The sequence below is a fragment of the Zalophus californianus genome, chromosome 12 (genome assembly GCF_009762305.2).
Source record: "Zalophus californianus isolate mZalCal1 chromosome 12, mZalCal1.pri.v2, whole genome shotgun sequence".
NCBI lineage: Eukaryota > Metazoa > Chordata > Mammalia > Carnivora > Otariidae > Zalophus > Zalophus californianus.
This window is the reverse complement of record NC_045606.1, coordinates 91,643,695-91,659,514: the sequence shown is the minus strand read 5'-3', so window position 1 is coordinate 91,659,514 and position 15,820 is coordinate 91,643,695. Positions and strand designations below refer to the sequence as shown.

Here is a 15,820-nt window from a genome sequence, read left to right as displayed (position 1 = left end):
AGACTATGGGGGATCTTTCCCTACGTATGATAATACATTTTGTATTGTGCATTTCACTTTTGTAGTGAGGAAAAAAATGAGGACTAAGATATGGCATGGGTTCAAATAAACACATTAAAGTAATCGGGCACCTGGGTGGCTCAGTTGGTTAAGAGACTGCCTTCAGCTCAAGTCATGATCCTGGAGTCCCAGGATCGAGTCCCACATGGGACTCCCTGCTCAGCAGGGAGTCTGCTTCTCCCTCTGACCCTCCCCCCCCATGCTCTCTCTCTCTCTCTCAAATAAATTTTTAAAAAAAAATAATCAAAATAATCAAAAAGGTCATTTTAAGCTAGGTTTGGCGAGGGGGGAGGGGCAGAGGGAAAGAGAAAAGCAGACTCCCTGCTGAGCAGGGAGCCTGACCCAGGGCTGGATCCCAGGACCCTGAGATCATGACCTGAGCCAAAGGCAGATGCTCAACCAATTGAGCCACCCAGGCGCCCACTGGCATGTTATTTTAAGTCAAAATACTATCTCCCTGAGATTAAATGGATAAGTGTGATGACATTTATCTGGATTTGCAGCTAGTTAAACAAAGATTATGAAGCCAAGTCAATCTAGAGAGGTATCTAATGTGACATGCTAAAGCTTAGCTCTCAAGTTTGTCCTAATAGGAACACAATGCATGCTTACTAAATGTGCTGATTAGCTGGAAAGGATTAGCTGAAAAATCAATTATAAAAGAACTAGATGTCAATATAGTTTAGACCAAGTTCAGGTATACTTTTGTAATGTTACTATTTGCTCCTATCTTCCCTCTTTTGTCTTTACACGACTTTTTTTTACAATAAAAATTGTATTTATGAAACCTATGCTGAAAATTATTTGTAAGATGAGGGGCACCTGGGTGGCTCAGTCGTTTAAGTGTCCAACTCTTGATTTCAGCTCAGATCATGATCCCAAGGTACTGGGATCAAGACCCACTTCAGGCTCTGCATTCAGTGGGGAACCTGCTTGAGGATTCTCTCCCTCTTCCTCTGCCCCTCCCCCCTCATGCCCGCTTGTGCAAGCATCCTCTCCCTCTTTCTAAAATAAATAAATCTTTAAAAAATGTATAAGATGAAATAATAAAACAATCACCCATATGATGCTATAACTATAGTTATACACATTTCTACTTAAAATCAAAGGCCTATACGTACAGCCAATGCCTAAAAGGAAATATAGAAAATTGTAAGTTCTTTATATGGGTGCTGGAATTGTGGGTTATTATTTTTGTCTTGCAAAAAGCATTTAGTGTTAAGTTTATGTAGCAAATAAGAAACAAGGGGATTATTACACTTACTACACGGAGGTCTTCAATGCGTTTTTCAAGAAGGACAGGTAGACCCTCTGGGAGTGTAGGCACTACCTTGGGCATAACCTGAGAGGCATAGGTTGGCTGGGTGGTGTTTCCATTCTCTCCCCCTGACTCAGAGAGGGGGCTACCATCAGAAGCAGCATCCAGTAATCTGTCAAAGTCGAAATCATCTAGCATCTCTAGGGCATTTTCAGCTTCCTGAAACAGTTCATGTTCATTTGTGCCAACAAAAATGGGGAGGTCTGGATCAGCACTGTTCAGATTTAAGTCGGAGACATCATTTCCCAACACTACAGCAGTGGAGGGGGGCTTATTCAGAGAGGAGGTCATTAAGTTCACTGGGACTTTGGGGTTAGGCTCCTTCTTCAATGCATCCTTCTCTTTCTGAAATTTTCGTATCATGGCAGCTAGAGAAAGAGAATCTTTGTAACGTTTCTTCTTTTTTTCAGACTTGTGGGAATTTAGAGCCACAACTCTGTGAAGAAAAAAGTCATCTGTTAGGCTATGTATGATTTTAATGTTTAAAGCCTCATGTAAATAAGCAGACACAGATCATCAAAACAATCATCTGATAGGTGGGAGAGCAAATTTCTTATTAAATTATCCTTTTATCACAGCATCTTCCTCATCATCTGGACTGTCACTGAGGAAAGGTCGATAGGTAAATGGCCATCAGAGTGAAGAAAATGAATGGACTAAAGTTAACAGAAAGAAACAAAACTGAATGTAGCTCAGGTTTATGAGAATATATGAAGTTAAACTTAGTACTCCTTTTGGAATGTTCACATTCTTAGGCACTTCTATAAATTGGTCACCTAAGAAATTAACCGAGTAAAGAAATACACTTTCGCTGAAAACAGAGTTGCTTACAACCAGAGCTCACACAAGTACAACTTTAAACTGGTACTCCAGGTGGGGTTTGTTTGTTGAAAGATTTTATTCATTTGACAGGGAGCACAAGCAGGGGAAGTGGCGGGGAGAGGGAGAGAAGGAAGCAGGTTCCCCGCTAAGCGAGGAGCCCGATGTGGGGCTCGATCCCAGGACCTTGAGATCATGACCTGAGCCAAAGGCAGAGGCTTAACGACTGAGCCAACCAGGCACTCCAACATCAGGTGGTTTGTGCTACAAACTGCCAAAGAAATGCAAAATCTTTCTAGACCCTATTCTATCTGCTGCTACTTTCTGATCATTTTCACTTTCCATTCTGGGAACAGCCATGTGAAGCAATCATATATGGGTAATTTTCTATGACAATGTTCTCCCTACAGAAACCATGGGGAAAAGATGGTTTCAGTTTCAGTTTATCACTTTCTCTAGACATCTTTTCTACATTCTATGGCTTATATTCTTCTATGCGCACTACAGAATCAAAAAAGATGATTTGTACCTTCAAGGGAAGCCCATGTTTCATTTACTGTTATATACTCCAAACCACAAGAATACCTGGTATACAAGTACTTAATAAATATTTGCTGCATGAATAAGCTATGAATTTGAGAAAATGACAAATTCAATAAAAGGCATTATAGACTTTGTTCCCAAAGAAGTTTACTTGTAAATAATATATGCATTAGTAATATATGTTTTTCCTTAATTACTTAATGACTCCGGGGTCACTAAAATCTCATGCTTACAGGATGATAAATACCTCCCTATATCCTTTTGAATACTGATAACCCAAAAAATTCACATGCACCTCCCCTGGTAAGGAGGGGAAGAAAATCAAGCCTCTCAAAGTTTCTGCCCCTTAGTTCTCCAAAAAAAGTCATGGAGAAGCAAGAACTGGTAATTTTATGAATGCATGGTACAAACATTTTATTCTTATAGCTCTTTTGAGAAATTCTACTTGATTTTTAGAGACAATATCATTACCTAAAGTTACAAGTGTGAAGTTACACTGTACAAGTTACAAGTGTGAAGCAGAGCTAAATAACTGACTTTTTAAATAGTAAAACAACTATAAATTGTTCATACAAAGACTACTGCCAATCCTCAATCCCCAGGCATCTAGTAAGCTTAGTTCTAGCACAAAAAGTTGAAAACATTTGTTCAAGGTTTATACCATCTTTTCAAACTGGTTCTTGTTGGCAAAAAGTTGTAATGAGCAAAATACTTAATGAACTAATATGTAAATCTGATCTAAAACACCATGAGTCTCTAAAATGATAAAGTCTTCTACTTATCAATCAATAAATACAATATTAATTAATTAAAATCTAAGATGACATTGAATACTGAGTGTCGTGAGAGGTCAGATTGCTGTCAGACATGGCCCAGAGATATGGGCATGAAAATGGCCATAGTAAACTGGAACTTCCAGATTTTACATACACACACACACACACACACACACACACACACATTTTTAAGATTTTATTTATTCATTTGACAGAGAGAGACAACACAAGCAGGGGAGAGGGAGAGGGAGAAGCAGGCTTCCCGCTGAGCAGGGAGCCTGATGCGGGACTTGATCCCAGGACGCTGGGATCATGACCTGAGCTGAGGGCAGATGCCTAACGACTGAGCCACCCAGGCGTCGTCAAACTTCCAGATTATAAACAATGGAAGATAGAAGGGACACCATTAGAAACTGTCTAGGAGAAGCTGACTGCACAAGGGTTAGGGATCCATGGGGCGCAATGGAGCTTGGAGATACACGGGTGCCTTTGCAAACAATGTTTCCTTTGTTTGTGCATTGTTAAAAGGATTCAAATGGGGATTTACTGCATTTGTGGTAGCTGCAGGGGCTGAATATTACCTGGAGCTCAAGAATAAAGATAAGAAGCATGACTGAAGATAATACCTGGAATAATCTTAAAGGCTTAACTCTCTTATAAAAATAAGATTTCTTCAATGTAGCCTTCTCGTCTGTGTGTTTTTCCCTTACAGAATAGAATACTAGTAAGATTTAATAAAGTATATATGTGCAAAAAAAAAAAATCTAAGATGACAAAGCTTTCTATTTACTAACACTTAACACATATTAATATTATTAAAATATAAGTTAACAGTCACATTTATAAATAGAGTATTAAATTAGACCCAGCTAAGCTGAACGAATTAATGCTAAATATATCTTTCTAAAAGGGCAGCTAGTCATGCTATGACCTTATAATGTTTAATTTTACGTACCCCAATTGTTTGGGTACTTTCTTCCTTGGCTTCTTCTCCTTTTCCCCTTCCTCTTTCCGCTTCCGTTTCTTCATTTCAATATCATCTTCTTTTATTTTGGGAATCTGCAAATGATAGAAGAATGTATCATTTATCTGAGTATCAATGGGTTACTCTTTGATGTTATCAATCTACCATCCAGGGCAGTGTTTTCTCTCAAAGCTCAGTGTACATTAGGAGTGCTTGTTATAAATGCAGATTCTTGGGGTTTACGAACACTGCCTGGTTTTTAACAAACATTTTGGTGATTCTGCTACAAGTAAGTCCTTGGATCACACTTCAAGAAACATTTAACTAAGGACACTCTGTGTGTTTCCTAAAACAATATATACATTCCATAGAATTAGCTTCATAAATTACATCTTAGGAAAGGTAATGGCTTTTAATCATTTCTATACCAAGTCTTTTTTTTTTTAAGATTTTATTTATTTGTTTTGAAAGAGAGAGAGACAGCGGGAGAGGGAACACAAGCAGGGGGAGTGGGAGAGGAAGAAACAGGCTTCCCGCGGAGCAGGGAGCCTGATGGCGGGGGGCTTGATCCTGGCACCTGAGCCGAAGGCAGATGCTTAACAACTGAGCCACCCAGGCGCCCCTGTTTCTATACCAAGTCTTAACTTATCCTAGAAACTTACCCTTAACCCCTAAACAGTAGATTATTAAACCACATATGGAGAGAGTTTTAAAAGAAAATATAATTCTACTATGATGTAAGTATCAATTTCCCCTTATCTACATAATTTTACCTTAAAGCATGTAAATAACTACAGATTCATTAAACAATGTTAGCATTTTCCTTTTCCTTACATTCACACGTTAATTTAAAAAGTACACCCTATTAACTGAACACTCATTACTACTGCAATGCTGGATAAACTTACTTTGGGTGGCTTGTGCTTTTGGTTGTCTGTAGTATCTTCTTCTTCAGTATCTGAAGCTTGGCGAAACTGCAGAGTGCCAGTGTTGATGTAAAAGCCTCCATATTTTGTTGTTAGAGAAGCAGGAACTAACTCATCATACTATATTTTAAAAAAAAAAAGGTTTCAGACATAGCCTATTATTAATTCTATAAACATATCAAAGAAATTCAATCACTATGTCAGCATCTTCCTTAAATCCTAACTACAAAACTGAATGCAATGAGGATGTTTGTGGAATAAATTTAGAAAAAGTTAATATCTGGGATAAAAATGAGCCCAGATTACTCAGTATTTATAAAGAACAGAAATTCTGGAATAACAACGCAAATTCTATCATCTGCTGAGAAAAATTTAAAGATCACTACTACTATTCTTAATGATAAAGGATTCTTTTTTTTAAATAAATCTTTATTTATATATTTTTTAAGTGATCTCTACACCTAACATGGGGCTCAAACTCACAACCTAGAGATTAAGAGTCACATGCTCTACCAGCTGAGCCAGCCAGGCACCCCAAGAACAAATGATTCTGATGAGAAATTGAAACAAGTTAAAACAGATGACTAAATGTCCAGGCAAAGAATAAATTTCATTTCCTATCATATCAGTATATAATTTTACTCATAAGGAGATTATAAAGAATAACAAAGTTATTTCTTCTCTCTTAGCTCTAAGCTTCTAGGTGAAAAAAAAAATTTCTTTTTAATATTTTATTTATCTATTTGACAGAGAGAGATAGCAAGAGCAGGAACACAAGCAGGGGGAGTGGGAATGGGAGAAGCAGGCTTCCCGCGGAGCAGGGAGCCCCAGTGCGGGGCTCGATCCCAGGATCCTGGGACCATGACCTGAACCAAAGGCAGACGCTTAACGACTGAGCCACCCAGGCACCCAAGGTGAAAATTTTTAAAACAAAAATACCATGTGTGTTTAAAAAGGAAGCAGAAAAATAACTGCCCAGTTCAGTAAGCGTACACTGTAATGAGCCAGGTACTTTGCCTGGAGCAAGAGATGCAAATTATCTAAACTAGACTGAAGGTCTGACCTAAAATATCACTTAAGATGATGTCCTCCAAGCTTGAATTTTATAGTTTATCACTTCTCACCTGATGAAAATGGACAAAAAGCAAACTTTAAATGAAGGTCAATCTTCACCAAATGATGGAGTCCATAGTGGTTGAGAAAAAAGGAACTACTTATCTAACAGAGCTAGATATGTGCTACCTGAGGTCCCCAGAACTCTACTTACAGGTTCTTCATATTTTATATTTTTAAGAAAGTTAGATTTTTAAGGAGAATCCTTTGCCATGGACAAGGAATACAGAGAATGTACTAGTTACTGTAAGAATATTAAGGCTAAGTACAAAAATTTTGCTTTTAACCCATATCCTTTTCAATTAAATGAATAGAAAAAGAATTTCCAGTTTAATCATATTGAATCAAAAAGTAATGAAGTGGGGGGGGGGGAGAAAAGGAATGAATTGCTTTCTTGTTGCTTCACTTGATGGGCTATTATAAAGACCTATGGGTAAAACCTTCAGAAAGGGTCCAGTACTATCTGTAAGCAAAGGAGTGATGTGAATGTGAAGAGTAGAGAACTAAAAGTGAAATGACTTTGTAGTAATTATTTTTGGAAATGTGTAATTGTGACAAACACATCTGTACTTTTTGCTTACACTGCTTTATAATTTACAGTGCTTCATATAAATTATTTCACTTGGTCCTCCTGCTACCTTTGAGGCAAAAAGGACAAGTATTATTCCCATTTTATAAGTGAAAACCAAATTTAGAGGTTAAGAACCTTGCCAGAATAATTTTTTAAGCTTATGGTAGAGGCTCTGGCTATATTTCAAACTATCCTCTACACCAAGCAGTTTCTCCGACAGGAAACAAGTTCATCACTACATTACAGGACAACATGGGTGTATTCAACATCTGTATGCTGCAGTATTTTACTAAGCTTTCCCTATCAGAACACTCCTCAGGAGAACAAGCTCTTTATGCATATTTAATTTAGCCTTTTAAGTACAATGCGTTAAGAGGCAATGGAGCACTGAACTTGAAAATCAGAAGACCTGGATTTAGATCCTTTCAAACACTGGCAATTGTGACCCAGAGGAAATCATTTAACATCAATACTTTGGGGTTGTGTAACAATGACAACATTACTTACTTCAGAAAGTTCTAGTGAAATTTAAAAGAAACAACCTAAATAAAAGTGTTATTCATGCCTGGTATTATAATTTATTAATAATAAAGAAAAACATTTTCTTTTAGTCTTTACAAAATTTGGCAATATCAGTGAGACTAAAAATAATCTTCAAAAGCATTTATTTTTCAGGTATTTATAGTAATAAGTAGTACATGATTCTGACAATTAAATAGAACCAGATTATTTTCACTCTCTATCAAATAATTACAAACAGTGAAAGCTTACTGGTAATACAATCAATGAAAAGAACAGAAAATCATTTGGTTGGATTATAATTGTCTCATGTCTGAATTATCACATAAAAAGAACCCAATAATCTATTAAAGATAATGATATAAAATTATTTGGCAAGCCAATAAACAAGATGTATTCTAATTCAATTTCCTCTTACAAAGCAGGAACCTACTTTGTCCTCTAAATGTCAGCAACTAATGCTAAAATTTTTATACAACTTATACCTACAAAATTTGTCCTTATTAAAGCAGTAGCTTTCAAATTTTCTTCACCACCACCCAAGTGGAAAATACATTACACATCAAAACCCAGTGCATGCACACACACATATACTCATTAAAAAACTCACATAATCTACTATGATTTGTTATGGTAGCTCCTATTCTATTCTACTTCATTTTCATTAAAAATGCTGGCCACACTCTCTAAATTGATATATAACCCAATTACAGGTTGTAAAAGTCAGTCTGAAAACACTTTATTCAAATATTTTGACTGTAGCAGAGAAAACTGGGTAATGCTACAAGATTTCCTTAGAAATCTTTAGAAACCGAGTCAAGTCTAGAATCTAGGAATTTTGACTTGTGTTTCATATCAAGGTCAAGACTCTTAAAAACATTCCATCTCTTAACCTACAAAAAGGTTTGTCAACCTTTCTGGTAACAAGAAGACTTCTCTACTCCAAAGGGCATTGTCAGTATTTTACTCCTATAGACCAGGCTAGCTGGTATGGTAAACCAGTTTATGTCAAGACACTAAAATAACTTAGGAGTATCATAGGGTATCCACTATGCCCCTGCTGGAAGTTCTAATTTGTGGGTAATACTACAATGCTTACCTTGGTGTCACTTTCTGTATATTCTAAGTAATCCATGTACAATGCAGAGGATACCCTAAGTCCAGGATTTAGATTATTCTAGTGCACTGAGAAGAATGTAAGAACATATACCTTACCTACTCCCAAACATGATATGCCCTCTTTCACTTGCTATGTGATCAGTGGACTGCTACAGTCCTTAAATGCTTTCCTAAATTCCTCTTCATTTTATAAGAGAAAGAGGACTCCAGGGGAAAAGCCTCAGGGCGTGATCGAAACAGGCAGTGAAGGATGGCATTCAATCACCACCGGTGTAGTAAGGGTTGGCAGCAACAAAAAAATAAAGTACATTTTAAAGATGTCTGTCAGATTAACTTCCACCCAGTAGCTCCAATCTTCAAGTTCATATGGTTCTTATCTAGAGGTCATTTGAAAATACACCTGCCCAAGTTTGGAAATATCAATAAAAATTCAAGATGTAAATACCCTTGATCAGTAAATCCCACTGCTAGAAATTTATCCTATACATATATTTGCACTAATTATCTTACATATTTACTCAAGTACACAAAGATAAATGTACACAGATGCTCAACTGTCTGTAAGCACATAAAAGTGGAAACAATTTAGATGTACATCAACAAAACAATTTAGATGTACATTTACTGTTAGTAAAAACAAATACTGAACTATTTTAGTAACCTTATCCTTGACTTCTATCCCAAAGAATTGCTGCTATATTAAAGATACATTACTCACAGCCTCTGAGTTATCAATAAATGGATCTGTCTCATCATAGCCAAAGCCTATATCAATTAAATCTTGTAGCCGATCCTTCCGGTGTTTACGGGGTTTCCCACCCTGCAAAAAACAGATATGTTAGACTGATATCAGTACTCATGCTGTTTCCATAAACTTAAAAAATACCTGTCAAAAGAATTCCAAGTAATTTCTTTAGATAAGCCCAACCTTCAAGAGGTTGAATTTAAGTCCCCCCAAACTTTGAATATTAAATTGTATTTAGGGACTTGCTCTCAAAGAGTAGGGTATGAAAAGGAGGGGACAAAGTAACTTTATTTTTTTAAAAGATTTTATTTATTTATTTGAGAGAGAGAAAGAGAGCATGAGCAGGGGGGAGGAGGAGAGGGAGAGGGAGAAGCAGGCTCCCCACTGAGCAGGGAACCCGATGTGGGGCTCGATCCCAGGACCCTGGGATCATGACCTGAGCCGAAGGCAGACGCTTAACCGACTGAGCCACCCAGGCGCCCCTATCCATGTCATACTTAAAGTCTTTATTATAGTTATAAAGAACTCATTCTATCTTTGGTATAAATGTTACATGTATGCTAAAAGTCATATATAAGCTTGTCATAAGTAGTTTAAGTGAGCAGGACAGCTACTAATACTATTGTGGCACTACTAAAACAAGTGTTTAGTTCAGTCTCTAAGACTCATTTTAGATACTCAAATATATTCACTCGAATTTAACTATACTTTCTAAGCATCTTCCTAACACCTCCTGACCCCTGATTGTTTTTAGCACAGGAGTGGGCCATGAGGAAGAAAATGCTCAGAAAGAGGAAAGAAAACAGTAAGTGGTAAGGATTTGCCTACCAACATGCCACCAGTGAACCAGAGCAAGTCCAGCAGAAAGCACAGGATGCAAGATGTGAATCTCTTACTCAGTTTCAATTCTCAGTGCGTATCTCTCAATGTAAAGTGATTCTAATGGTGAAAGATGGGTAAGTTTTGTGCAACATGGCCCTTAAATAAAAACAAACTGTTCTATCTTATTTCCATGCAAAGAAATGATCTCTTCCACTGTTTGATGGAAAAAATGGTTAGAGCTGGACCTGCTGAGAGATGTCACCAACATGGTGCCAACCCTTTCTAAATAATTTGTAAAGTAATTCTGACTAAATGTTATATTTGTATTACACACAGATGTTAAAAAAAACCCAACCCCCATAAGCTATGACTTCATTGTATGCTTTTGGGGGGACAAAACAACACTACACCATTACCACCAAGAAAGTCATTATGGTGTGAGATAAAGCAGTGGTTCCCATATTTTTAGCTTTTACAAGTTAGGTAAATTTCAAAAACAATTTTGAAGACCAACACAAGGTGACAACCCTTTTTTTATTTTGCTAAGTAAGGCCATTAAAGACATAATCTCAAAACAACAATCCTTTTCAAGAAATACTAGTTGGCAACCTTAAACATACAGACATCTACGTAACATATATACATATACACACATATATACACAGCATGTGTGTGCTTACATGCAACACACATAATACATTGTTCTAATTTTTTCCATTTGCCAGGTCTGCAAACTGGAACACTTACAGCTAGGTTATAGAACTACAATTAGAATCAGAAGTCAAAAAACAAAACAAAACAAAAAAAACCCCAACAAAACCCAAAATCAGAAGTTAGGGGACAGAAAGAGGTATTTCTAGGATATGAGTTATTCTGTTAAGAAAAGTCACATACAAGCAATTAAGTACATGAGGGACTGTTTCACCCAAAAACCAGAGAGATAATGATGTAATGTATGGTGATTAACATAACATAAAAAAAAAAAACACCCAGAGCTCTAAAAAGAATATAAAAACCCAAAGATATATGAAAACTAATATAAAAATATCTTAGTTCATGAAAAAATATAAAAACAAATGAAGAATACTAGCCCTGTCACATATTAAATATATTTAAAGTTATAGGAGTTAGCAACATTAAAAAAAAAAAAGCCCATATATGATAAACCCACAGCTAACATCACCCTCAATGAGGAAAAACGGGGAGCTTTTCCCCTATAATCAGGAACAAGACAAGGAAATCCACTCTCACCACTTTTATTCAACATAGTACTGGAAGTCCTAGCCACAGCAATCAGACAAGAAAAAGGAATAAAAGGCATCCAAAGCCGGAAGAAAGAAGTAAAACTTTCACTATTTGTAGATGATATGATACGATATATAGAAAACCCTGAAGACTCTACCGAAAAACTACTAGAACTGATAAATGAATTCAGTAAGGTCTCAGGAAATAAAATCAATTTACAGAAATCTATTGCATTTTTTTTACAATTTATTTATTTATTTGAGAGAGAGAGAGAGATAAAGAGGGCACATTTGGGGGGAAGGTCAGAGGGAGAGAATCTTCAAGCAGACTCCCCACTGAGCACAGAGTCTAACACAGGACCTGATCTCATGACCCATGAGATCATAACCTGAGACGAAACCAAGAGTTGGACACTTAACTGACTGAGCCACCCAGGCGCCCCAACTCACTGCATTTCCATACACTAAAAATGAAGTAGCAGAGGGGCACCTGGGTGGCTCAGTTGTTGAGTGTCTGCCTTTGGCTCAGGTCACGATCCCAGTGTCCTGGGATCGAGCCCCACATCGGGCTTGCCACTCGGCGGGAAGCCTGCTTCTCCCTCTCCCATTCCCCCCACTTGTGTTCCCTCTCTCACTGCGTCTCTCTCTGTCAAATAAATAAAATCTTAAAAATAAAATAAAATAAAATAAAAATGAAGTAGCAGAAAGAGAAATTAAGAAAACAATCTCATTTACAATTGCACCAAAAATAATAAAATACCAAGGAATAAACTTAACCAAGGAGGTGAAAGACCTGTACTCTGAAAACTATAAAATACTACTGAAAGAAATTGAAGATGATACAAATGGAAATATATGCCATGCTCACGGACTGGAAGAACAAATACTGTCAAAATGTCTATACTACCCAGAACAATCTACAGATTTAATGTAAACCTTATCGAAACACCAACAGCATTTTTCACAGAACTAGAACAATCCTAAAATTTGTATGGAACCACAAAAGACTCCAAATAGCCAAAGCAAATTTGAAAAAGAAAAACAAAGCTGGTGGTGTCACAATCCCCATTTCAAGTTATATTACAAAGCTGTAGTAATCAAAACAGTATGGTACTGGCACAAAAACAGACACATAGATCAATGGAACAGGATAGAAAGCTCAGAAAAAAACCCATGATTATATGGTCAATTAATCTTCAACAAAGGAGGCAAGAATATACAGTGGGAAACAGTCTCTTCAACAAATGGTGCTGGGAAAACTGGACAGCAACATGCAAAAGAATGAAACTGGATCACTTTCTTATACCATATACAAACACTCAAAATGGATTAAAGACCTTAATGTTGAGACCTGAAACCATAAACATACTAGAAGAGAGCACAGGCAATAATCTGACATCAGCCACTGCAGCATTTGTCTAGATCTGTCTCCTGAGGCAAGAAAAACAAAAACAAAAATAAACTACTGGGACTACATCAAAATGAAAAGCTTCTGCACAGCCAAGGAAACAATCAATAAAACAAAAAGACAACCTATTGAATGGGAGAAGATATTTGCAAATGACATATCCAGTAAGGGGTTAGTATCCAAAATGTATAAAGAACTTACACAACTCGACACCAAAAAAACCCCAAATAATCTAATTGAAAAAAGGGCAGAAGACATGCACAGACATTTCTCCAACAAAGACCTACAGATGGCCAACAGACACGTGAAAAGATGCTCAACATCACTCATCTTCAGGGAGATGCAAATCAAAATCACAATAAGACATCACTTCACACCTGTCAGAATGGCTAAAATAAAAAACACAAGAAACAAGCGTTGGCAAGGGTGCAGAGAAAAAGGAACCCTTGTGCACTGTTGGTGGGAATGCAAACTAGTGCAGCCACTCTGGAAAACAGTATGGAGGTTCCTCAAAATATTAAAAATAAAATTACCATATGATGCAGTAATTCCACTACTGGGTATTTACCTGGAGAACATGAAGACAGTAATTCAAAAAGATATATGCACCCCTATGTTTACTGCAGCATTATTTACAACAGCCAAATTATGGAAGCAGTCCAAGGGTCCATCAGTAGATGAACGGATAAAGAAGATGTAGTGTATATACACACCAACACACAGAGGAATATTACCCAGAAAAAGGATGAAATCTTGCCATTTGCAAGAACATGGATGGATCTAAACAGTAAAACGTTAAGTGAGCTAAGTCAGTCAGAGAAAGACAAATACCGCATGATTTCACGCATATGTGAATTTAAGAAACAACAGAAATGAAGAAAAGGGGAAAAAAAGAGAGACAAACCAAAAAACAGACTTTTAACTATAGAGAGCAAACTGATAGTTACCAGAGGAGAGGTAGGGGGGAATGGGTGAAACAGGTGAAGGGAATTCAGAGTACACTTATCTTGATGACCACTGAGTAATATATAGGATTGCTGAATCATTATTTTGTACACCTGAAACTAATATAACACCAGATGTTAACTATACTGGAATTAAAATTTAAAAATTAAATTAAAAATAAAAAAAAGTATGGGAGTTAAAATCGTTATAGCAGGAATATAAGAATAAACATAAATGGACAACAATGTTCAGAAACTTAACCTAGTATGTAAGAACTTAACACAAGACAGGCAACATTATAACTCAGTGGAGAGTAATTAATAGATCAAATAAATGGAATTGAAGATACTTATATCACCTATCAAATTATAAACTTTTTAAATTCTGGCAAAATGGAAAAGAAACAGGACCACTCAAGCACCGCTGGCAACAGTATAGCAGGAATCTCTTTTGGAAAGCAATCTGAAAGAATCTGCCAAGAACTCTGCCATACTCTTGCATGTTCTTCTTTTGCTTCTTCTTTATTTTCCAAACTTTCTATGAAGCATTAATGTCATAATGGAAATATACTAAAATAATTTCTAAAACCCTCTACCTTATTTGACCTGATTCTATATAAGCTGATTTTGAACTACTACTTAGATTCAAGAATATCTGTTAAGAACTTATGCTATATAGAAAGTAATATGCTTTTAACCAACTGAGCCACCCAGGCACCCCGCATTAGCACGTATTCTAAGTATAACTACTTATATTTCATATTTGACAAATGGGAAAAGCTAAAGCTTGGAAAGGGCAAATAACCTAAGATCACAGGGAAAGTAACTGAGCCAATCTTGAGCTCATGATTCCCTGACTTCAAAGTGCCATTCTATTAAAAGTTCTATAAAAGAAGGGTGCTTGGGTGGCTCAGTCAGTTGAGTGTCGGACTCTTGATTTTGGCTCAGGTCATGTCGTCAGGGTGGTAGAAGTGAGCACCAAATGGGGCCTCTGCACTTGGCGGGGAGTCTGCTTGAGATTCTCTTTCCCTCTGCCCCTCACCCCCACTCGCACTTGTTCTCTCTCTAAATAAACAAATCTTTTTTTTTTTTTTTTTCTTTTAAGTTCCATAGGAGAAGTTATAGAATCTCTGGGGTTATTTTCCCACTTGGAGACATCTTAAACTCAACACCAAAAACTCAAACAGTGTCTCCACTGTCAGTCACCTCCAAATTAGCTTCTCCCACTTGACATTCCCACTTCATTCATTCTATTTTTCTGCCTTAAAACTCCATTGTTAGCTAAAATTGCTGCTGATACCAAATGTTCACAACAATGTGGAGCTAGTAAGGTCTCCTACATGGCTGGTGGAAAATGATACAGCCATCCTGAAAAACAGTTTGGCAGTTTCTTATAAAATTAAACCTACACTTTCCACATGACCTAACAATCCCACTATTGTTATTTAGTAAAGAAAAATGACAACATATGTTCACATAATGTTCAGAGCACCTATATTCATAGCAGCCAAAAATCAGAAACAACCCAATGCCCATCATCTAGTGAATGGATAAACTGTGATACACCCATATAAAAGGATTACTACGCAGCAATACAAGGGAAGGAACTGTTGATAACATGCAACACATGGCTGAATTCATGCTAGGGGGCCAGACACAAAAGACTTTAAGATTCCCATTTATAGAAAACTCTAGAAATGGCAAAACAAAAACAAAAAACCTATACTGACAAGAAGTAGATCTGAGATTGCCAGGGACCAGGGCTAAAGGGAGAGGATTATTTGTAGAGAGGTAAAAGGGAACTTTCTGGGAAGATGAAATTGTTCTAAATCATGTTTGTGGTAGTGGTTATATAACTGTGTAATTTGTCAAAATCCATAAAATTGCACAATTAAAATGAATTAATTGTATGTTCTTAAATTATCTTTC

At 36.8% G+C, this 15,820-nt stretch overlaps 1 protein-coding gene and 1 pseudogene across 6 annotated transcripts in view; one reads left to right on the top strand and one right to left on the bottom strand.

Moving 5' to 3' along the window:
- Nucleotides 1-15,820, bottom strand: part of UBN2 (ubinuclein 2) — an 87,577-nt gene that overhangs the window by 53,978 nt on the left and 17,779 nt on the right. For all 6 annotated transcript variants that reach the window (XR_003516392.1, XM_027573383.1, XM_027573378.1 and 3 more), the window contains exons 3-6: nucleotides 9,447-9,548; nucleotides 5,389-5,526; nucleotides 4,472-4,575; nucleotides 1,325-1,814 (exon numbers count right to left, since the gene is read on the bottom strand). Coding sequence is in view for 5 of the 6 variants with exons in the window: in XM_027573383.1 (XP_027429184.1) it covers nucleotides 1,325-1,814; nucleotides 4,472-4,575; nucleotides 5,389-5,526; nucleotides 9,447-9,548 (834 nt within the window). In the remaining variant the exon portion in view is untranslated. The remainder of the gene's footprint in view (nucleotides 1-1,324; nucleotides 1,815-4,471; nucleotides 4,576-5,388; nucleotides 5,527-9,446; nucleotides 9,549-15,820) is intronic.
- Nucleotides 3,608-4,133, top strand: LOC113911784 (annotated as a pseudogene).